This window comes from Gymnodraco acuticeps, unplaced genomic scaffold, assembly GCF_902827175.1.
Source record: "Gymnodraco acuticeps unplaced genomic scaffold, fGymAcu1.1, whole genome shotgun sequence".
NCBI lineage: Eukaryota > Metazoa > Chordata > Actinopteri > Perciformes > Bathydraconidae > Gymnodraco > Gymnodraco acuticeps.
The window spans coordinates 748,399-773,719 of record NW_022990621.1 but is presented as its reverse complement, the minus strand read 5'-3'; the positions used below and the strand labels follow the sequence as shown (position 1 = coordinate 773,719).

Below are 25,321 nucleotides of genomic sequence, written 5' to 3'. Positions count from 1 at the left end.
AAATGACCTGCCCCACCTTTAATGTTGTGAAATGAACCCTTCTTTACCGTGGCTGTAAATGCATATGGGAACTCCCATGTGCCTAACTGACATCCAGGAAATAAATATTCAGGAAATAAATCCAACGTTTTTGCAAATTCTACAAAAAGTTTATTGAAAATCAAGACAGGACTTTAAGAACATTGTACAATCAAAGAGGGGGTGTGGGCAAATCTCTTTTTGTCCCCCAACAGAAATAGAGCTCTCCAAAGTTGTGGTGACTCGTCCTCCCCTTCAGCCTCACCTGCAGAGGTAGATTCTGACATTACCTGAGTCAGTCTGCGGCAACGCAAGAGCAAATGATTCAATTGGACTGAAAAGTCTTCCCCCATCCTACACCAACACTAATTACACAAACCACCTTGGTTTTGAAATCCACACATGGGGGGAAAGTAGGGGTGGGGGGGTCAGATAATAATCAATGGGACTGCAAGGCTCAGAGCAAACTACACAGTGACTTATGCCTTTGTTCTCGTTTAAGGAAGATTATGGTGAGGAGCAAAAACCTGATTCTCACTGACTACAACTCCAAAGGAGAAGGTTAGGAAACCACACATTGAAATGGAGGTGTATGATATCATGAAGAGGAACAAATGGCCACATTCCTGGATCATTCTATCCACAAGAAAAGAGTGATTCTCAATGGAGATGGAGCCGGTAAGAGGTTATCAGATAGAGGAGCTGCTTTGTGATGTATAGGGTAGGGGATCAAACATGATCAACTGTATTTGACCTGCCAGAGGACACATGATGGCACCTTTCTGTACAGCCTGCTGAGCTGACCATATGGAAATCAAATGAGTTTCTTCCATCACAAAAATCTCTTTATATTGCTTTAGTTGTTTCTTCAGTGGGCATCACAACAACAACAACAACAACAACATGTCTTCTTCTGTATCATTCGTTTGAGTTCCCCACATCCCATGTTAGCCTACATCTTCCCTTATGACAAAACATTTGTTTTACAATCATTTAACTAGCCAACTAAATATATATGGGGAAACCAGGAGAGTCTAGAATACAAATAAAATAAAGAAAAATAAATCTAACCCCATGAATTTGCTTTACAGGCCCAACCCCTCACCTACACACAGGCCTAAAGGCGGGTCAGTCCTGGGGGGAGGGGGGCTGTGCAGGCTGGCTGCTGGGTGGAGCAGCAGCAGTGGTTGTGTGAGTAGCAGCCGGTGTGGGGTCCACTTCAGGGGATCTGGGAGCCTCGTGGATGCCCTCCGTCTCCAGCCCCTGTGCCTCCCCCTCCCCCCCCCCCCTCTTCCTCGTCAGCCTCCTCACAGACGAAGGGCTCCCGTGGCAGGGCTTCGGGGGTCTCGGGGGTCTGCGTGGTCTTGGGGGTCTCCTGCAGGAGGCTCAGCTGGTTGTTCAGGTCGTTCCTCTCCTTCTGCAGCGCTCTGCACAGCCGCTCCAGCAGCTCCAGCTTCCCCTGCAGCGCTTTGAAGTGTCCGTCACGCAGAGTTTTCTACAACACAACAGCATGTCCATCACACAGGGCATCAAACAGCAGCTTCAACACGCTTAGTGTGAGGCCACGGTGTCACAGCTCTATCTAGAGGAGTAGAAGCTAGCAGGTGGAGCCTCACCTGTTCAGATATTAGTTTAGACAAGTTGGAAAAGAGGACATCGAGAAAGGTTCATATTTCCATTATACACACAATTCCCTTTTCTAGAGAAAAGGGGAGAATATGAGTGAACCCAACACATTAGTTTAATTAGAAGCAATGATTCTGGATTCATTGAAAAAGAGTCATTTCTTTCATTTGAAGAAGAGGTTAGAAATATTCTTATTGGCTCTCTTTTTGACCGTTGGCTAAGCAGATGTGTTCTAGCACATCACTCTCCCTAATACAATCATCTTACGTGTGTGTGTGTGTGTGTGTGTGTGTGTGTGTGTGTCTGTGTGTGTGTGTGTGTGTGTCTGTGTGTGTGTCTGTGTGTGTTGTGTGTGTGTGTGTGTGTGTGTGTCTGTGTGTGTGTGTGTGTCTGTGTGTGTCTGTGTGTGTCTGTGTGTGTGTGTGTCTGTGTGTGTGTGTCTGTGTGTGTGTGTGTGTCTGTGTGTGTGTGTCTGTGTGTGTGTGTGTGTGTCTGTGTGTGTGTGTCTGTGTGTGTGTGTGTCTGTGTGTGTGTGTTCTGTGTGTGTCTGTGTGTGTGTGTGTGTGTTTGTGTGTTGTGTGTGTGGTGTGTTGTGTCTGTGGTGTGTGTGTGTGTGTCTGTGTGTGTGTGTCTGTGTGTGTCTGTGTGTGTGTGTCTGTGTGTGTGTGTGTCTGTGTGGTGTGTGTGTGTGTGTGTGTGTGTGTGTCTGTGTGTGTCTGTGTGTGTCTGTGTGTGTCTGTGTGTGTGTGTGTGTGTGTGTGTGTCTGTGTGTGTCTGTGTGTGTGTGTCTGTGTGTCTGTGTGTGTGTGTGTGTGTGTGTGTGTGTGTGTCTGTGTGTCTGTGTGTGTCTGTGTGTGTGTGTCTGTGTGTGTGTGTCTGTGTGTGTGTGTGTGTGTGTGTGTCTCTGTGTCTGTGTGTGTGTGTGTGTGTGTGTGTCTCTGTGTCTGTGTGTGTGTGTGTGTGTCTGTGTGTGTGAAAGATTAGACCTATTGGATAGAACATGATAATCAGTGAGCTTGAGAAGTGTTGTAACACTTGTTTGGACAGAGCCAGGCTAGCCGGTTCCCCGCTGCTTGATGCTAGGCTGACCCTGGTTCTGTCCCTAACTCAGAGATGTGACTGATCTGCAGCCTCTAATCTCACTCTCACACAGCCTGAGATATTTCCCAATCATTGGTATCTTTTCGTTGTCCTTACTACTCCCACTCAACCCAAATCAGAGAGCGTGATGAGTCACCTCCTCAGCCATCTGCAGCAGAGCCTGGTTGTTGCTCTCCCATTTGGTCCTCCACTGTGTCGTCTCCTTCTCCAGTTTCTTGATCTTCTTGGTCATCTGGAGAGAAAGCCATACAGTTAACAGCTGTGAAAGCAGCAGGACCCAAACTCTAGCCAACAGGAAGTGTGTCACCTTCTCCATCTCTTGTCTGAAGGTGGTGAACACTTCGTTGCTTTTAGCCAGAGTGCTCTGAAACTCCTCAAACTTGTCCATGTACAGGGAGAGCTAAGAGAGGAGAGCAGAAAGGACACATGTCAGACTTTGAGCTGGGTTCACACCAGGATATTCCCCCTGTACGTGGTGTGTGTGTGTGTGTGTGTGGGTGTGGGTGTACCTGTTGTTTGAGCTGGGTTTCCTGCTCCTTCATCAGCTCACACTTGCGTCTGGACTCTGTGGCGTCTTGCAGCAGCTGAAGCATTACAGCACAGTCAGTTCATGATCCTAAATACTTTGTGACACCAGTGATTGAAGCTACCTGCTATGTATTTGCTATGAAGGATGCAGCCTCAGAACGAGAAGAGAAACAGAAGAACTCACAAAGTCTCTCTCCCTCTGCTGCTTGTCCTCCACCTCTCTCATCATCTCCGTGATTCTCTGCAGCTTGGCGTCCATCAGCTGCTGCTGCAGCTCCTTGTGTTTGAACACCTTGTCTATGTGCTGTCGGGGGGGAATTATTCAAAATGTAAATGTCTCCAGTTTATCTTTTAGCTATTTATACAGATACACAAACCCCAGCCCTAACTCTTAAGAATATGTGCTCCTGATTTACTTTTCTTTCTATTTGTCTTCACTGTTCGAAATGGGGGGGAGCCAGGGGGAGCTTGGCTCCCCCGAAGAGGGGGGGGGCTCCCCTGAAGGCCGACTTTGAGATAAATAGGGGGGGCCCAAAAGAATCGTGCATATTTGTGTCACACAGATTAGAAATGTTGAGTTTCTGTAAATAAAAGTTCTTGAAATAAATAATAGTCATTGTTCATTACAGTTTCTGAATATTTGTTTTATATTTATGAATATTTCTGGGTGTTGCCATCTGTACGTGGCGGCGCTGCATTTTTTACGCTACTTACGTTGCTATGGTTACGGCAGGCGATGCTGGCGTGCAATTTGATATTTTCATACTGGTATTTTTGTAACTCTGGCTTTGTAATAAAAAATATGGCGAAACGAAAACAGCCAAGCCTCTCAGCTTTTGGATTCACAAGCAAAGAAGCGCAGGAGTCTAAAAATGACAACGTGAACGGAACAACTTTTAGTTGGCCGGCTGTAAGCGGCGTTAGGGTCGAGTTTGACAGCTCCACACCGAGGGAGAGGCCTGCCGATGCGGAGCCTGAAGAGGCTTCAACAACGGCCACAGCCGCCGGCGCCACCTGCGCTAGGGAACCTGACGATGCCCATGACCTGCCTTTTAACTGGACACAGAACATATGGAGTGAGTGGAATGAAAGGTATCCATGGTTTTTCAAAAAAATGTGGATGTGAGATTTGCAAAGAGGCAAAAAGTGTATTGATCTCCCTGCCGCTCGCAAACAAATCCACCTGAGTGCACCTTTCACCAGAATGGATTCAGGGAGAAGTCAGCAGTGATCAACAGAATAACCTGCGGAAAAGATTTATAAGCACTAAGAGCCAGGCACACGAAAAAGAGATTGAGATTTCGGAGATGAGAAAAAAGATGTCCTACCAAACAAGGTAGGCCTATTGGCAATCAATGCTGATCTAATGCAGGAAACATCTTTCAGGTCTGCCTATGATTGCCAAAAAAATAAAGAAATAGGGCTCCCCCGAAAGCAAATGGGTAATTCGAACACTGATTGTCTTCTTGCCCTGTGGTTTAGTGTAATGGCCGACATGTTTAAGCATATTTTAATTTCTGCTTTGAATTAAATTCCACATGTAAACCAACTCAAAAGGCGCTTTCACACCGCAGCACTTTTCCCACGAAGGTTCATGAGAACTCTTTAGTTCTCATGAACTAAGTTCAAAACGCCGACACCTCCTCATCTCCACCGCTCCACCGCTCCCATGTTTTCTTTTGTGTTGCCATAAGTTAGTCTCTCTGCGTTTCTGCGCTGGGCTAATGCTAATAATGCTAATGCGAGGATAATAAAATGGCAGCTTCACAAAATCTTTTTGGAGTTATACGGGGCGTGGTTTGCAATCCGCCCAGCCAATCAGACATAGGAACCTTTTCCTCCCACGAAAGTCCCTGCTCTCATTTGAGTTCCGGCTCTTTTTGGTGTGAACGCAACATTTCGGAACTAAAGTGGGAAAAGTACTGCGGTGTGAACGCGCCTAAAGTTAGCAGAGAAGAGGCTCCACATTGAGACTGAGCTGTTTTAGAGGCAGGAGTAGCACTCGTACCTCTTCTCTGAGCTCATACTGCTCGATGAGCTTTTTCAGCTTCTCAGCCAAATCCATGTTCTCCTGCCTCAGCTTGGTGTTGTGGGAGCTGTGCTGCTCCATCTGCACCTCGATGTCGCTCAGCGTCATCTGGAAGTGCAGCATGGCCTCCTTCCTCTGCTCCTCATACTCCCTGGACCGCTGGGCGTTCTCGTCCTGCAGGGGACAGAGAGTGAAGGGACATGGTATTGGATTGGGATGAGATATCTTTTCTTTTCACTGTCTCTGTAAAGCCACTTTGAGGTTTGAGATTCAAGGATCCTCCATACCATTGAACAAACACCACATTCCTGCAGTGCTTCCTCCTGCATGTGAGCAGTAAACTCTGTTTGGCTGCAGCCTGGATAAACACATCTTCAGCTTCCTGACATTTAAACAAATCTCTTTTAGAAACTCTACGTTTAAGCAAGAGGTGAACAATGAACGTGAGGATAATAACTGTAAAATGAGGACAGCGTTTACTGAGTTGGGTGGGGTTCCTGAAGCTATTTGTTTTATTTACCATGTTTGAATGGGACTGATCTGAACAGTAGTAGATGTATTGCATAACTTGGAACTTACATTCCAACCTTTAACCTAATGTAATAATATAGATGTATTGCTGTCCATGTTTATAAGGCCTGCATGAGACACGGCGATAAGAACACACGGGACAACGTATCCAAATGTGCTTTTAGTAGTCCATTTATGAACATATTGTAGTTTCAACATCAGTACCATCTGCGAGAGCTTCATAACTACATCCCCCATGTCAGTACAGTCGGATCTGCCCAGCACTTTGGTTGTCTTTTCCAAAGTCCTGTTGAATTCTCCTTCACTACTTCAATGAACCGCATCACTATGCTAGCCTATTGGAGCGCAGTGTAGACAGAAGATGGCAGCAGGCTACCTTCAGGGTCTTGTTGTGCCTCTGCAGCTCCCTGCAGAGGCTCTCCAGCTTGCTGCGGGCCAGGATGGCCTTGCTGTGCTCCCCCTGCAGGTGGATCTTCTCCTTCACTATCTGAGACTGTTTCTTCTGCACCACTTTAAGACGCTTCTGCTGGCAGCGGCTCTCCTCCAACTGAACACAGGGAACATCAAAAGGATTGCATCATTATAAAAAAACTCACATATTCTGTGCGTATACATGTGGTTATCAGGAGTGCTGCCTACCAACCCATCAAAGGTGAAATACAACCCCCAGTCTGTACATGTGCCCACCTTCCTGTCAGGCCCATTAGAAAAGAATGAAACCACCTTTGCTAAAGAGCAGGGAATTGCTCTGCAAATAATAAGAGCACCACGGGCTTCCCCGGACTGAGGTGAACACATCAATACACACAGTAGTACCAACATTCTCTTTTTGGTCTTTTTCTTTGAAATAGTTTCTAGTAGAAACCCAAAAAGCTCATTTAAACCCCTAAAAACACCCTCTTGATGAAAGAATTGTTATGTACTAAGGAAATAAATACACTGAACTATTTCATTGTTTAACCGTTGTGTCTCATTAGTGGTAAGCAAAGAAGGCTAGTGAACTTCAACAAAACTTTATCACCAGAGAAATATGTCAATTTAAAAGCTGCAGAGCGGTCTTTCATTCTTAGTACAGGACGATGTACTCTGAAGAACCTGATATTGTTGGAATATTAGATACCCTGTTCAAATGCACATCTTCAGCTCACCAGGTCTGCATACTTCTTGCACAAAGCAGCTAGTTTCTCCTCAGGAGTGGCGAGGGAATTCAGGGCCTGCATCAGAAGAACAACCTCCTTCCCTGCAACGCACACCAAAAACACACAAGCTGAATGAAGCGGAGGTTTAGCCTGCGCAGCCCTGGAGACATCTCATTCAATCTCAATATGAGCTGCAACATCAACGAGTGAAAAGGTCTGGACACTGGCCGAACGCCCGCTTACATTTCTGGATGCTGTAAGACAACTGCTAAATCAGCAATAAATAGAGAATAGCTTTCATATGATGAATACATATAATAATAATCATTTATGTAAATACTGCAGCAATATGTTTTCCTCCAAACTGTCTACAAATATCTCAATAATACAGTAGTATATTCTTGTATTGTAGATATATAGTCTGAGTGTTAAAGTAATGGCTGTGTAAGGGATAATGCAGCGAGCCGGTCACTAATGTGCAGTAACCCTGACGGGGGGACTAGGATCCCAACACCAAGGGGGGGCCCGAAGGGGTTCTCTTCCCATTAATGACCAGCCCACTGAGTCTCATCCAGTTTACTAGACAGCTATATAAACCAGCAACATGTCCACAATACAAATATCCAAGTGCAAGCAATACAAATGAATGTTTTGCTTACGCTTGGAAATAAAGGTCCTTTCGACTGTAGAGCAACGGCTGAAACTGCGGCGACTGTCCAAGTAGACTGTTCACATGTTCTTTTCTGTCTTTAAACATTGCCACAGTCTGTCGCCTTCTTCTCTCCTCTTTACTGGGGACACTTTAGCCCTCATGAATGCAAAGATTATGCCGTCCACAAATATAGAGATGAATATTCAAATGAATTCATTTAGTTTTCTGATGGAGGAAAGCTATAAGCGTTTGGTTAAATTGACTGGACTTCTTTCTGTGGATTGATATGAGTGCACTTGGTCCCTTTGCTTAGAGCTTCCTCAGTAACAGCCTGCTTTTGATAAAGGGCAGACTTCTGAAAGTCCACATTAACCAATCAGAATTGAGTATTTAACTAAGCTTTGTATTATTAAGTGATACATTAATTCCAGTGAGTATTGTGGGTCTGTTTTAGTATGTAGTATGTGAATTGTATATATTTAAATAAAAAAAAATATATACATATACTATTATACTAAGACAAAGTCCACTCTCTATAATCTACTTGCCATCACATGTGTGACTCAAGGTGCATTTCTCAAAGTGTCCCACACACTGCAGTGTTCCTACCAAACGCCTTGTCCTCCCCGCTCTTCAGGTCTCCCCCGGGGTCCAGCTCCGTCTCTCCCAGGTCGCTGGGGCTGTCCTCTCTGCCTGGAGTCTCCCCCCTCTCCTCCTCAGCACAGCACAGGCCCAAACCAAACGCTGCCGCCACCTCCTCCTGATCACACGCACACGATCACGAAGCAGCAATATATAGCTCACACAGTTGTAAAAAGGCAGGGGCTGCCAAACAAGGTGCCCCTCCTCAGAGAGACTCACATTCACACACTGTTGGCCCTGCCCTCTGAGCAATATGGCATTAAGTATCTCGATCATGGATTCATCGACATGTCGCCTGAAGGGGCTGGGGATCAAACCACCGACCTAAATATTGGTGGACGACCAATCACCTCCTCAGTAACATTCTGTTGGTTGAATGGAGCATCAAAACTGACAAGTATTGATATATCTGATTTGTTTTCTTTTAAATGATTACACATTTGTATTTTAAATGTTTAAGTACTTAACTGTAGGTTTTTGATGAACAAAAAAACCATTTGTAAAAAAGGATGGTTTTGGAGTGAATAGCCAAACCCATGTATTGAAAGAGCAACGGTGCTAAAAAATGACAAGCTATTTTTAGAGAAACAATTGCATCTAATCCAGTGCAATGTACAGGATATTTCAAACAAAACTGTTACTTGACAGTATCATCAAGGGCATGAACAAAAAGAGAGAAGAAGACCGCTCATAAAGCAGAGGGCAATAGTGCTTACCTGACATGGGCTGTCCAGGTCGGGGGGAGAGTCGCTGCCCCCCACTATTCTTCTGGTCGCCACATCGAGCTCACAAACTCCCGTTGCCTCCATTAGTCCTGATGACAAGCTAGAAATGTAAGGTAAAGCAGAATTGTTTGAAAATATGAATTTAATGACAGCATGGCCGTAAATAAAGTGGTGAGGATTAGGGCCGGCTCATTTCATTTATTCAAAAATCTCTTTCCATTACTCAATTCAAAGGGGCTTTATTGGCATGGTAGTTTCAGATAACAGTGTTGCCAAAGCATGTTACCGAGTGTGAAGGCTAAACATCACAGAAAAGGCTCATGACTCGATTGCTAGGGTTTAACCACAGAAAACTATGAACTATGTCTTTATTTTAGTTGTTAATATTAGCCAGAATTTGACTTAATAACAGCATCCTCTCAGCTGAATCTGATCATCTTGGAGTACTTTCCCAATACAGACACCGCAGTGTGTTATTCATTGTATTACCCAGTTTGTTGACAGGGACAATGGACTGTCCCAGACTAAGCTACATGGCTACATCGATCAAATCTGAGCTGATGTTCTACAGGCTGATGTTCTACAGACTGATGTTCTACAGACTGATGTTCTACAGGCTGATGTTCTACAGGCTGATGTTCTACAGGCTGATGTTCTACAGGCTGATGTTCTACAGGCTGATGTTCTACAGGCTGATGTTCTACAGGCTGATGTTCTACAGGCTGATGTTCTACAGGCTGATGTTCTACAGGCTGATGTTCTACAGGCTGATGTTCTACAGGCTGATGTTCTACAGGCTGATGTTCTACAGACTGATGTTCTACAGGCTGATGTTCTACAGACTGATGTTCTACAGGCTGATGTTCTACAGACTGATGTTCTACAGGCTGATGTTCTACAGGCTGATGTTCTACAGGCTGATGTTCTACAGGCTGATGTTCTACAGGCTGATGTTCTACAGGCTGATGTTCTACAGACTGATGTTCTACAGGCTGATGTTCTACAGACTGATGTTCTACAGGCTGATGTTCTACAGGCTGATGTTCTACAGGCTGATGTTCTACAGGCTGATGTTCTACAGGCTGATGTTCTACACTGATGTTCTACAGGCTGATGTTCTACACTGATGTTCTACAGGCTGATGTTCTACAGACTGATGTTCTACAGGCTGATGTTCTACAGGCTGATGTTCTACAGACTGATGTTCTACAGACTGATGTTCTACAGACTGATGTTCTACAGACTGATGTTCTACAGACTGATGTTCTACAGACTGATGTTCTACAGACTGATGTTCTACAGGCTGATGTTCTACAGGCTGATGTTCTACAGGCTGATGTTCTACAGGCTGATGTTCTACAGGCTGATGTTCTACAGGCTGATGTTCTACAGACTGATGTTCTACAGGCTGATGTTCTACAGGCTGATGTTCTACAGGCTGATGTTCTACAGACTGATGTTCTACAGGCTGATGTTCTACAGACTGATGTTCTACAGGCTGATGTTCTACAGGCTGATGTTCTACAGACTGATGTTCTACAGGCTGATGTTCTACAGACTGATGTTCTACAGGCTGATGTTCTACAGACTGATGTTCTACAGACTGATGTTCTACAGGCTGATGTTCTACAGGCTGATGTTCTACACTGATGTTCTACAGGCTGATGTTCTACAGACTGATGTTCTACAGACTGATGTTCTACACTGATGTTCTACAGACTGATGTTCTACACTGATGTTCTACAGGCTGATGTTCTACACTGATGTTCTACAGACTGATGTTCTACAGACTGATGTTCTACAGGCTGATGTTCTACACTGATGTTCTACAGACTGATGTTCTACAGACTGATGTTCTACAGGCTGATGTTCTACAGACTGATGTTCTACAGGCTGATGTTCTACAGGCTGATGTTCTACAGACTGATGTTCTACAGACTGATGTTCTACAGGCTGATGTTCTACAGACTGATGTTCTACACTGATGTTCTACAGACTGATGTTCTACACTGATGTTCTACAGGCTGATGTTCTACAGGCTGATGTTCTACACTGATGTTCTACAGGCTGATGTTCTACAGGCTGATGTTCTACAGACTGATGTTCTACAGACTGATGTTCTACAGACTGATGTTCTACACTGATGTTCTACAGGCTGATGTTCTACACTGATGTTCTACAGACTGATGTTCTACACTGATGTTCTACAGGCTGATGTTCTACAGGCTGATGTTCTACACTGATGTTCTACAGACTGATGTTCTACACTGATGTTCTACAGACTGATGTTCTACAGGCTGATGTTCTACAGGCTGATGTTCTACAGGCTGATGTTCTACAGGCTGATGTTCTACAGACTGATGTTCTACAGACTGATGTTCTACAGGCTGATGTTCTACAGACTGATGTTCTACAGGCTGATGTTCTACAGGCTGATGTTCTACAGGCTGATGTTCTACAGGCTGATGTTCTACACTGATGTTCTACAGGCTGATGTTCTACAGGCTGATGTTCTACAGGCTGATGTTCTACACTGATGTTCTACAGACTGATGTTCTACACTGATGTTCTACAGGCTGATGTTCTACAGGCTGATGTTCTACAGACTGATGTTCTACAGACTGATGTTCTACACTGATGTTCTACAGACTGATGTTCTACACTGATGTTCTACAGGCTGATGTTCTACAGGCTGATGTTCTACAGGCTGATGTTCTACACTGATGTTCTACAGACTGATGTTCTACAGACTGATGTTCTACAGACTGATGTTCTACACTGATGTTCTACAGACTGATGTTCTACAGACTGATGTTCTACAGGCTGATGTTCTACACTGATGTTCTACAGGCTGATGTTCTACACTGATGTTCTACAGGCTGATGTTCTACACTGATGTTCTACAGGCTGATGTTCTACAGACTGATGTTCTACAGACTGATGTTCTACAGACTGATGTTCTACAGACTGATGTTCTACACTGATGTTCTACAGGCTGATGTTCTACAGGCTGATGTTCTACAGGCTGATGTTCTATACACTGATGTTCTACAGACTGATGTTCTACAGGCTGATGTTCTACAGACTGATGTTCTACACTGATGTTCTACAGACTGATGTTCTACAGGCTGATGTTCTACACTGATGTTCTACAGGCTGATGTTCTACACTGATGTTCTACAGACTGATGTTCTACAGACTGATGTTCTACACTGATGTTCTACAGACTGATGTTCTACAGGCTGATGTTCTACAGGCTGATGTTCTACAGACTGATGTTCTACAGGCTGATGTTCTACAGACTGATGTTCTACAGGCTGATGTTCTACAGGCTGATGTTCTACAGGCTGATGTTCTACAGGCTGATGTTCTACAGGCTGATGTTCTACAGACTGATGTTCTACACTGATGTTCTACAGGCTGATGTTCTACAGACTGATGTTCTACAGGCTGATGTTCTACACTGATGTTCTACAGACTGATGTTCTACAGGCTGATGTTCTACAGGCTGATGTTCTACAGGCTGATGTTCTACAGGCTGATGTTCTACAGGCTGATGTTCTACAGACTGATGTTCTACAGGCTGATGTTCTACAGGCTGATGTTCTACAGACTGATGTTCTACAGGCTGATGTTCTACACTGATGTTCTACAGACTGATGTTCTACAGGCTGATGTTCTACAGGCTGATGTTCTACAGGCTGATGTTCTACAGACTGATGTTCTTACAGACTGATGTTCTACAGACTGATGTTCTACACTGATGTTCTACAGACTGATGTTCTACAGGCTGATGTTCTACAAACTGATGTTCTACAGACTGATGTTCTACAGGCTGATGTTCTACAGACTGATGTTCTACAGGCTGATGTTCTACAGGCTGATGTTCTACACTGATGTTCTACAGACTGATGTTCTACACTGATGTTCTACAGACTGATGTTCTACAGGCTGATGTTCTACAAACTGATGTTCTACAGACTGATGTTCTACAGGCTGATGTTCTACAGGCTGATGTTCTACAGGCTGATGTTCTACAGACTGATGTTCTACAGGCTGATGTTCTACAGACTGATGTTATACAGACTGATGTTCTACAGACTGATGTTCTACAGGCTGATGTTCTACACTGATGTTCTACAGACTGATGTTCTACAGGCTGATGTTCTACAGGCTGATGTTCTACAGGCTGATGTTCTACAGGCTGATGTTCTACAAACTGATGTTCTACAGGCTGATGTTCTACAGGCTGATGTTCTACAGACTGATGTTCTACACTGATGTTCTACAGGCTGATGTTCTACAGGCTGATGTTCTACACTGATGTTCTACAGGCTGATGTTCTACAAACTGATGTTCTACAGGCTGATGTTCTACAGACTGATGTTCTACACTGATGTTCTACAGACTGATGTTCTACACTGATGTTCTACAGACTGATGTTCTACAGGCTGATGTTCTACACTGATGTTCTCAGGCTGATGTTTACAGGCTGATGTTCTACAGGCTGATGTTCTACAGGCTGATGTTCTACAGCTGATGTTCTACAGGCTGATGTTCTACAGGCTGATGTTCTACAGGCTGATGTTTCTACAGGCTGATGTTCTACAAAAACTGATGTTCTACAGGCTGATGTTCTACAGACTGATGTTCTACACTGATGTTCTACAGACTGATGTTCTACACAGGTTTGATGTTCTACAGACTGATGTTCTACAGGCTGATGTTCTACACTGATGTTTCTACAGGCTGATGTTTCTACAGGCTGATGTTCTACAGGCTGATGTTCTACAGGCTGATGTTCTACAAACTGATGTTCTACAGACTGATGTTCTACACTGATGTTCTACAGACTGATGTTCTACAGGCTGATGTTCTACACTGATGTTCTACAGACTGATGTTCTACAGGCTGATGTTCTACAGGCTGATGTTCTACAGGCTGATGTTCTACAGGCTGATGTTCTACAGGCTGATGTTCTACAAACTGATGTTCTACAGACTGATGTTCTACACTGATGTTCTACAGACTGATGTTCTACAGGCTGATGTTCTACACTGATGTTCTACAGGCTGATGTTCTACACTGATGTTCTACAAACTGATGTTCTACAGGCTGATGTTCTACACTGATGTTCTACAGACTGATGTTCTACAGACTGATGTTCTACACTGATGTTCTACAGACTGATGTTCTACACTGATGTTCTACAGGCTGATGTTCTACAGGCTGATGTTCTACAGGCTGATGTTCTACACTGATGTTCTACAGACTGATGTTCTACAGACTGATGTTCTACAGACTGATGTTCTACACTGATGTTCTACAGACTGATGTTCTACACTGATGTTCTACAGACTGATGTTCTACAGACTGATGTTCTACAGACTGATGTTCTACAGACTGATGTTCTACAGACTGATGTTCTACACTGATGTTCTACAGGCTGATGTTCTACAGGCTGATGTTCTACAGGCTGATGTTCTACACTGATGTTCTACAGACTGATGTTCTACAGGCTGATGTTCTACAGACTGATGTTCTACACTGATGTTCTACAGACTGATGTTCTACAGGCTGATGTTCTACACTGATGTTCTACAGGCTGATGTTCTACACTGATGTTCTACAGACTGATGTTCTACAGACTGATGTTCTACACTGATGTTCTACAGACTGATGTTCTACAGGCTGATGTTCTTACAGGCTGATGTTCTACAGACTGATGTTCTACAGGCTGATGTTCTACAGACTGATGTTCTACAGGCTGATGTTCTACAGGCTGATGTTCTACACTGATGTTCTACAGGCTGATGTTCTACAGGCTGATGTTCTACAGACTGATGTTCTACACTGATGTTCTACAGACTGATGTTCTACAGGCTGATGTTCTACACTGATGTTCTACAGACTGATGTTCTACAGACTGATGTTCTACACTGATGTTCTACAGACTGATGTTCTACAGGCTGATGTTCTACAGACTGATGTTCTACAGGCTGATGTTCTACACTGATGTTCTACAGACTGATGTTCTACAGGCTGATGTTCTACAGACTGATGTTCTACAGGCTGATGTTCTACAGGCTGATGTTCTACAGACTGATGTTCTACAGGCTGATGTTTTACAGGCTGATGTTCTACAGGCTGATGTTCTACAGGCTGATGTTCTACAGGCTGATGTTCTACAGGCTGATGTTCTACAGACTGATGTTCTACAGGCTGATGTTCTACAGGCTGATGTTCTACAGACTGATGTTCTACAGGCTGATGTTCTACACTGATGTTTCTATAGACTGATGTTCTACAGGCTGATGTTCTACAGGCTGATGTTCTACAGGCTGATGTTCTACAGGCTGATGTTCTACAGACTGATGTTCTACACTGATGTTCTACAGGCTGATGTTCTACAGGACTGATGTTCTACAGGCTGATGTTCTACAGGCTGGATGTTCTACAGGCTGATGTTCTACAGACTGATGTTCTACAGACTGATGTTCTACACTGATGTTCTACAGGCTGATGTTCTACAGACTGATGTTCTACAGACTGATGTTCTACACTGATGTTCTACAGACTGATGTTCTACACTGATGTTCTACAGACTGATGTTCTACAGGCTGATGTTCTACAGACTGATGTTCTACAGACTGATGTTCTACACTGATGTTCTACAGACTGATGTTCTACAGGCTGATGTTCTACAGACTGATGTTCTACAGGCTGATGTTCTACAGGCTGATGTTCTACACTGATGTTCTACAGACTGATGTTCTACACTGATGTTCTACAGACTGATGTTCTACAGGCTGATGTTCTACAAACTGATGTTCTACAGACTGATGTTCTACAGGCTGATGTTCTACAGGCTGATGTTCTACAGACTGATGTTCTACAGGCTGATGTTCTACAGACTGATGTTATACAGACTGATGTTCTACAGGCTGATGTTCTACAGGCTGATGTTCTACAGGCTGATGTTCTACAGGCTGATGTTCTACAGACTGATGTTATACAGACTGATGTTCTACAGGCTGATGTTATACAGACTGATGTTATACAGACTGATGTTCTACAGACTGATGTTCTACAGGCTGATGTTCTACAAACTGATGTTCTACAGGCTGATGTTCTACAGACTGATGTTCTACAGGCTGATGTTCTACACTGATGTTCTACAGACTGATGTTCTACAGGCTGATGTTCTACAGGCTGATGTTCTACAGGCTGATGTTCTACAGGCTGATGTTCTACAAACTGATGTTCTACAGGCTGATGTTCTACAGGCTGATGTTCTACACTGATGTTCTACAGACTGATGTTCTACACTGATGTTCTACACTGATGTTCTACAGGCTGATGTTCTACAGGCTGATGTTCTACAGACTGATGTTCTACAGACTGATGTTCTACAGACTGATGTTCTACAGGCTGATGTTCTACAAACTGATGTTCTACAGGCTGATGTTCTACACTGATGTTCTACAGACTGATGTTCTACACTGATGTTCTACAGACTGATGTTCTACAGGCTGATGTTCTACACTGATGTTCTACAGGCTGATGTTCTACAGGCTGATGTTCTACAGGCTGATGTTCTACAGGCTGATGTTCTACAAACTGATGTTCTACAGACTGATGTTCTACACTGATGTTCTACAGACTGATGTTCTACAGGCTGATGTTCTACACTGATGTTCTACAGACTGATGTTCTACAGGCTGATGTTCTACAGGCTGATGTTCTACAGGCTGATGTTCTACAGGCTGATGTTCTACAGGCTGATGTTCTACAGGCTGATGTTCTACAGACTGATGTTCTACACTGATGTTCTACAGACTGATGTTCTACACTGATGTTCTACAGACTGATGTTCTACACTGATGTTCTACAGACTGATGTTCTACAGGCTGATGTTCTACACTGATGTTCTACAGGCTGATGTTCTACAGGCTGATGTTCTACAGGCTGATGTTCTACAAACTGATGTTCTACAGACTGATGTTCTACACTGATGTTCTACAGACTGATGTTCTACAGGCTGATGTTCTACACTGATGTTCTACAGACTGATGTTCTACAGGCTGATGTTCTACAGGCTGATGTTCTACAGGCTGATGTTCTACAGGCTGATGTTCTACAGGCTGATGTTCTACAGACTGATGTTCTACAGGCTGATGTTCTACAGGCTGATGTTCTACAGGCTGATGTTCTACAGACTGATGTTCTACACTGATGTTCTACAGGCTGATGTTCTACAGGCTGATGTTCTACAGGCTGATGTTCTACAGGCTGATGTTCTACACTGATGTTCTACAGGCTGATGTTCTACAGGCTGATGTTCTACAGGCTGATGTTCTACACTGATGTTCTACAGGCTGATGTTCTACAGACTGATGTTCTACAGGCTGATGTTCTACACTGATGTTCTACAGACTGATGTTCTACAGGCTGATGTTCTACAGGCTGATGTTCTACAGGCTGATGTTCTACAGGCTGATGTTCTACAGGCTGATGTTCTACAAACTGATGTTCTACAGACTGATGTTCTACACTGATGTTATACAGGCTGATGTTCTACAGGCTGATGTTCTACAAACTGATGTTCTACAGACTGATGTTCTACAGACTGATGTTCTACACTGATGTTCTACAGACTGATGTTCTACAGGCTGATGTTCTACAGGCTGATGTTCTACAGGCTGATGTTCTACAAACTGATGTTCTACAGACTGATGTTCTACAGACTGATGTTCTACACTGATGTTCTACAGACTGATGTTCTACAGGCTGATGTTCTACAGGCTGATGTTCTACAGGCTGATGTTCTACAGACTGATGTTCTACAGGCTGATGTTCTACAAACTGATGTTCTACAGACTGATGTTCTACACTGATGTTATACAGACTGATGTTCTACAGGCTGATGTTCTACAGGCTGATGTTCTACAGGCTGATGTTCTACAGGCTGATGTTCTACAGGCTGATGTTCTACAGGCTGATGTTCTACAAACTGATGTTCTACAGGCTGATGTTCTACAGGCTGATGTTCTACACTGATGTTCTACAGACTGATGTTCTACACTGATGTTCTACAGGCTGATGTTCTACAGGCTGATGTTCTACAGGCTGATGTTCTACAGACTGATGTTCTACAGGCTGATGTTCTACAGGCTGATGTTCTACAGGCTGATGTTCTACAGGCTGATGTTCTACAAACTGATGTTCTACAGACTGATGTTCTACACTGATGTTCTACAGGCTGATGTTCTACAGGCTGATGTTCTACACTGATGTTCTACAGACTGATGTTCTACACTGATGTTCTACAGACTGATGTTCTACAGGCTGATGTTCTACAGGCTGATGTTCTACACTGATGTTCTACAGGCTGATGTTCTACACTGATGTTCTACAGGCTGATGTTCTACAAACTGATGTTCTACAGACTGATGTTCTACACTGATGTTCTACAGACTGATGTTCTACAGGCTGATGTTCTACAGGCTGATGTTCTACAGGCTGATGTTCTACAGACTGATGTTCTACAGGCTGATGTTCTACAGGCTGATGTTCTACAGGCTGATGTTCTACAGGCTGATGTTCTACAGGCTGATGTTCTACAGGCTGATGTTCTACAGACTGATGTTCTACACTGATGTTCTACAGACTGATGTTCTACAGGCTGATGTTCTACACTGATGTTCTACAGACTGATGTTCTACACTGATGTTCTACAGGCTGATGTTCTACAGGCTGATGTTCTACACTGATGTTCTACAGGCTGATGTTCTACACTGATGTTCTACAGGCTGATGTTCTACAAACTGATGTTCTACAGACTGATGTTCTACAGGCTGATGTTCTACAGGCTGATGTTCTACAGACTGATGTTCTACAGACTGATGTTATACAGACTGATGTTCTACAGACTGATGTTCTACAGGCTGATGTTCTACAGGCTGATGTTCTACAGGCTGATGTTCTACAGGCTGATGTTCTACAGACTGATGTTCTACAGGCTGATGTTCTACAGACTGATGTTCTACAGGCTGATGTTCTACAGACTGATGTTCTACAGACTGATGTTCTACAGGCTGATGTTCTACACTGATGTTCTACAGACTGATGTTCTACAGGCTGATGTTCTACAGGCTGATGTTCTACAGGCTGATGTTCTACAGACTGATGTTCTACACTGATGTTCTACAGACTGATGTTATACAGGCTGATGTTCTACAGACTGATGTTCTACAGACTGATGTTATACAGGCTGATGTTCTACAGGCTGATGTTCTACAGGCTGATGTTCTACAGACTGATGTTCTACAGGCTGATGTTCTACACTGATGTTCTACAGACTGATGTTCTACACTGATGTTCTACAGACTGATGTTATACAGGCTGATGTTCTACAGACTGATGTTCTACAGACTGATGTTATACAGGCTGATGTTCTACAGGCTGATGTTCTACAGGCTGATGTTCTACAGACTGATGTTCTACAGACTGATGTTATACAGGCTGATGTTCTACAGACTGATGTTCTACAGACTGATGTTCTACAGGCTGATGTTCTACAGGCTGATGTTCTACAGGCTGATGTTCTACAGGCTGATGTTCTACAGGCTGATGTTCTACAGGCTGATGTTCTACAGGCTGATGTTATACAGACTGATGTTCTACAGACTGATGTTCTACAGGCTGATGTTCTACAGGCTGATGTTCTACAGGCTGATGTTCTACAGGCTGATGTTCTACAGGCTGATGTTATACAGACTGATGTTCTACAGACTGATGTTCTACAGGCTGATGTTCTACAGGCTGATGTTCTACAGGCTGATGTTCTACACTGATGTTCTACAGGCTGATGTTCTACAGGCTGATGTTCTACAGGCTGATGTTCTACAGACTGATGTTCTACACTGATGTTCTACAGGCTGATGTTCTACACTGATGTTCTACAGGCTGATGTTCTACACTGATGTTCTACAGACTGATGTTCTACAGGCTGATGTTCTACAGGCTGATGTTCTACAGGCTGATGTTCTACAGGCTGATGTTCTACAGGCTGATGTTCTACAGGCTGATGTTCTACAGACTGATGTTCTACAGGCTGATGTTCTACAGACTGATGTTCTACAGGCTGATGTTCTACAGGCTGATGTTCTACAGGCTGATGTTCTACACTGATGTTCTACACTGATGTTCTACAGGCTGATGTTCTACAGGCTGATGTTCTACACTGATGTTCTACACTGATGTTCTACAGGCTGATGTTCTACAGGCTGATGTTCTACAGACTGATGTTCTACAGGCTGATGTTCTACAGGCTGATGTTCTACAGACTGATGTTCTACAGGCTGATGTTCTACAGACTGATGTTCTACAGGCTGATGTTCTACAGACTGATGTTCTACAGGCTGATGTTCTACACTGATGTTCTACACTGATGTTCTACACTGATGTTCTACAGGCTGATGTTCTACAGGCTGATGTTCTACACTGATGTTCTACAGACTGATGTTCTACAGGCTGATGTTCTACACTGATGTTCTACAGACTGATGTTCTACAGACTGATGTTCTACAGGCTGATGTTCTACAGACTGATGTTCTACAGGCTGATGTTCTACAGACTGATGTTCTACAGGCTGATGTTCTACAGACTGATGTTATACAGACTGATGTTCTACAGGCTGATGTTCTACAGGCTGATGTTCTACAGGCTGATGTTCTACAGACTGATGTTATACAGACTGATGTTCTACAGGCTGATGTTCTACAGACTGATGTTCTACAGGCTGATGTTCTACAGGCTGATGTTCTACAGGCTGATGTTCTACAGGCTGATGTTCTACAGGCTGATGTTCTACAGGCTGATGTTCTACAGGCTGATGTTCTACAGGCTGATGTTCTACAGGCTGATGTTCTACACTGATGTTCTACAGGCTGATGTTCTACAGACTGATGTTCTACAGACTGATGTTCTACAGGCTGATGTTCTACAGGCTGATGTTCTACAGACTGATGTTCTACACTGATGTTCTACAGGCTGATGTTCTACAGACTGATGTTCTACAGGCTGATGTTCTACAGGCTGATGTTCTACAGGCTGATGTTCTACAGACTGATGTTCTACAGACTGATGTTCTACAGACTGATGTTCTACAGACTGATGTTCTACAGACTGATGTTCTACAGGCTGATGTTCTACAGACTGATGTTCTACAGACTGATGTTCTACAGGCTGATGTTCTACAGACTGATGTTCTACAGGCTGATGTTCTACAGGCTGATGTTCTACAGGCTGATGTTCTACAGACTGATGTTCTACAGACTGATGTTCTACAGACTGATGTTCTACAGACTGATGTTCTACAGGACTGATGTTCTACAGACTGATGGTTCTACAGGCTGATGTTCTACAGGCTGATGTTCTACAGGCTGATGTTCTACAGGCTGATGTTCTAACTAGGCTGATGTTCTACAGGCTGATGTTCTACACTGATGTTCTACAGACTGATGTTCTACAGGCTGATGTTCTACAGACTGATGTTCTACAGACTGATGTTCTACAGACTGATGTTCTACAGGCTGATGTTCTACAGACTGATGTTCTACAGACTGATGTTCTACAGGCTGAGTTTCTACAGGGCTGATGTTCTACAGGCTGATGTTCTACAGACTGATGTTCTACAGGCTGATGTTCTACAGACTGATGTTCTACAGGCTGATGTTCTACAGACTGATGTTCTACAGGCTGATGTTTCTACAGGCTGATGTTCTACAAGGCTGATGTTTCTACAGGACTGATGTTCTACAGGCTGATTGTTCTACAGGCTGATGTTCTACAGGCTGATGTTCTACAGACTGATGGTTCTACAGGGCTGATGTTCTACAGACTGATGTTCTACAGACTGATGTTCTACAGGCTGATGTTCTACAGGCTGATGTTCTACACTGATGTTCTACAGGCTGATGTTCTACAGACTGATGTTCTACAGACTGATGTTCTACAGGCTGATGTTCTACAGGCTGATGTTCTACAGGCTGATGTTCTACACTGATGTTCTACAGGCTGATGTTCTACAGGCTGATGTTCTACAGGCTGATGTTCTACAGACTGATGTTCTACACTGATGTTCTACACTGATGTTCTACAGACTGATGTTCTACAGGCTGATGTTCTACACTGATGTTCTACACTGATGTTCTACAGGCTGATGTTCTACAGACTGATGTTCTACAGGCTGATGTTCTACAGACTGATGTTATACAGGCTGATGTTCTACAGACTGATGTTCTACAGGCTGATGTTCTACAGGCTGATGTTCTACAGACTGATGTTATACAGGCTGATGTTCTACACTGATGTTCTACAGGCTGATGTTCTACAGGCTGATGTTCTACACTGATGTTCTACACTGATGTTCTACAGGCTGATGTTCTACAGACTGATGTTCTACAGGCTGATGTTCTACAGACTGATGTTATACAGGCTGATGTTCTACAGACTGATGTTCTACAGGCTGATGTTCTACAGACTGATGTTCTACAGGCTGATGTTCTACAGGCTGATGTTCTACACTGATGTTCTACAGGCTGATGTTCTACAGACTGATGTTATACAGGCTGATGTTCTACAGACTGATGTTCTACAGACTGATGTTCTACAGACTGATGTTCTACAGACTGATGTTCTACAGGCTGATGTTCTACAGGCTGATGTTCTACACTGATGTTCTACAGGCTGATGTTCTACAGACTGATGTTCTACAGGCTGATGTTCTACAGGCTGATGTTCTACAGGCTGATGTTCTACAGGCTGATGTTCTACAGACTGATGTTCTACAGGCTGATGTTCTACAGGCTGATGTTCTACAGGCTGATGTTCTACAGACTGATGTTCTACAGGCTGATGTTCTACAGGCTGATGTTCTACAGGCTGATGTTCTACAGGCTGATGTTCTACAGACTGATGTTCTACACTGATGTTCTACACTGATGTTCTACAGGCTGATGTTCTACAGGCTGATGTTCTACAGACTGATGTTCTACACTGATGTTCTACAGGCTGATGTTCTACAGACTGATGTTCTACAGGCTGATGTTCTACAGGCTGATGTTCTACAGGCTGATGTTCTACAGGCTGATGTTCTACAGGCTGATGTTCTACAGGCTGATGTTCTACAGGCTGGATGTTCTACCAGGCTGATGTTCTACAGCTGATGTTCTACAGGCTGATGTTCTACAGACTGATGTTCTACAGGCTGATGTTCTACAGACTGATGTTCTACAGGCTGATGTTCTACAGGCTGATGTTCTACAGGCTGATGTTCTACAGGCTGATGTTCTACAGGCTGATGTTCTACAGGCTGATGTTCTACAGGCTGATGTTCTACAGGCTGATGTTCTACAGGCTGATGTTCTACAGGCTGATGTTCTACAGGCTGATGTTCTACAGGCTGATGTTCTACAGGCTGATGTTCTACACTGATGTTCTACAGGCTGATGTTCTACACTGATGTTTTACACTGATGTTTTACACTGATGTTCTACAGGCTGATGTTCTACAGGCTGATGTTCTACACTGATGTTCTACAGGCTGATGTTCTACACTGATGTTCTACACTGATGTTCTACAGGCTGATGTTCTACACTGATGTTCTACAGGCCTACAGCATCAGGGGTAGGGAAACAGCGATACAATGTCAAAAGTACAACCTCTCTGAAACTGGGCTTAGCTTTTGTGGTGTGGCTGGTTCCATGCAACAGTGGACATTTAGTTTAGCGGTGCAATGAGACCAGACAGCAAAAGTCAACCACGTGTGGTGTGGAGCAGGCTGCCTCTGTCACCCGGCATCCCTCAGCAGTAATGTGAATTACCCTTTGATTGTAAGGTATAAGCGGGTCTTCCAACCACACATAATTTAAGTTATGCAGATGCCCCCTACTACCACGCCGACTGAGTCATGCCTACACAATACAACGTTTACTGTTCACGTTAGCTTAGCTTAGCAGCGTCGCACAAACTGTCACATTAAAAGGGCTCCGAACAGGTGATGATGTCTAGACATGAAATAATAAACTACATAACCTCGAGGACACAAAACACAGTCAGTGTAGCTAATGAACTTTGTCGTGTGTTGGTGTGCACTGTGTAAACTGATACAAATGAACAATGTTAAACTTCACGAGCCTGTCAAACATCAACATATCTGATATTAGTGAACGCCACAGGTATAATGGACTGTAAACTGAACAGATACACAACGGGTCGTTTGACATCAGAACAAACTGACCCCACAGAGCACCTGAGACCGACTGCTGTACCAGCTACTAAACGTGTTGTTCACTTAATATACAACTCTGGGATTACGGCCTTCTTATAATTTAACGATGAGTCAACTCAAGATAACGTAAAATATTTAACAAAGGGATACTTAACGGGGGTTCCCATGATCCCGGGAAGTAACGTAAGATAACGTTAACCAACTCCAAAAACGTTTGAATACAGATAGAATCGAGTTTAATTGCTGAGCCGAATTGAAAGATACACCATTCTACACATAAATGCGTTTAAATTGATAGAGTTAAAGCAATGTGCTGTATAAAATCAGCGATGCAGCCGTAAACCTGAGAGATGTTAAAGGGAGTCTGGTGTGACGTCCCATCGGTCAGCGCGTACGGTTCCTGGTTATGGTAGCTAGCTATCGTTTGTTAGCTCTACGCACAGCAAGCCTTTCACTATTTATCACCTGAAGTAAATTGCCGTTAACATTATGAAGTTTGAGGGTCAAGCGTAAATCGTTCTTAACAACAGGTATTCGGGGAAAGGGTACATCACAATTATAATGTAAGCTTACAAGTTTGCTACTGTTAGCCGAGCTAATGCTAATCTGGTGCTAAAAGCTAGTTGGTGGCTAGTCCTGATGGTTAACACTGAAAGTGAACTTTACTTTAGCAAATATCAAATGTGGGATGGAGAATACACAAGTCACAATTGCCGGCTGATAGTGACAGCTAATATACACCTTTTGAAGTTATATAGAAAAAAGCAAATACTGTGCTAAAAAAGCTAGAGCGTTTTTACCTGTGTTTTTACACTGGATGGAAGCAGGACACTGTCAGATAATTAGTACACTTCCGGTTACATCTTTTCAAACTACAGCACTAGTCGAACTCGTGCAAAGAACATATTATAATCTAGTATAACAATTGTACTCAGTTCTCTATAAAATGCGTGGCAACACACGTTTGATTTCAATGTTTATCAGGCAATTAAAAAAATGCTAATGTCTTATTATGTAGGATTATTATAATAATCA

General features: G+C 43.5%; 1 protein-coding gene across 1 annotated transcript; it reads right to left on the bottom strand.

Moving 5' to 3' along the window:
• Positions 1–123: 123 nt before the first annotated feature.
• Positions 124–25,132, bottom strand: LOC117554627 (gamma-taxilin-like). Its single transcript, XM_034229077.1, is given in 12 exon segments — positions 124–1,303; positions 1,305–1,513; positions 2,882–2,977; positions 3,053–3,145; positions 3,255–3,329; positions 3,458–3,577; positions 5,282–5,476; positions 6,210–6,380; positions 6,982–7,073; positions 8,234–8,384; positions 8,983–9,091; positions 25,087–25,132. Coding segments are annotated over 11 exon segments (1,452 nt in total). The 5' UTR covers positions 9,076–9,091; positions 25,087–25,132; the 3' UTR covers positions 124–1,146.
• Between the last annotated feature and the right edge of the window lie 189 nt (positions 25,133–25,321).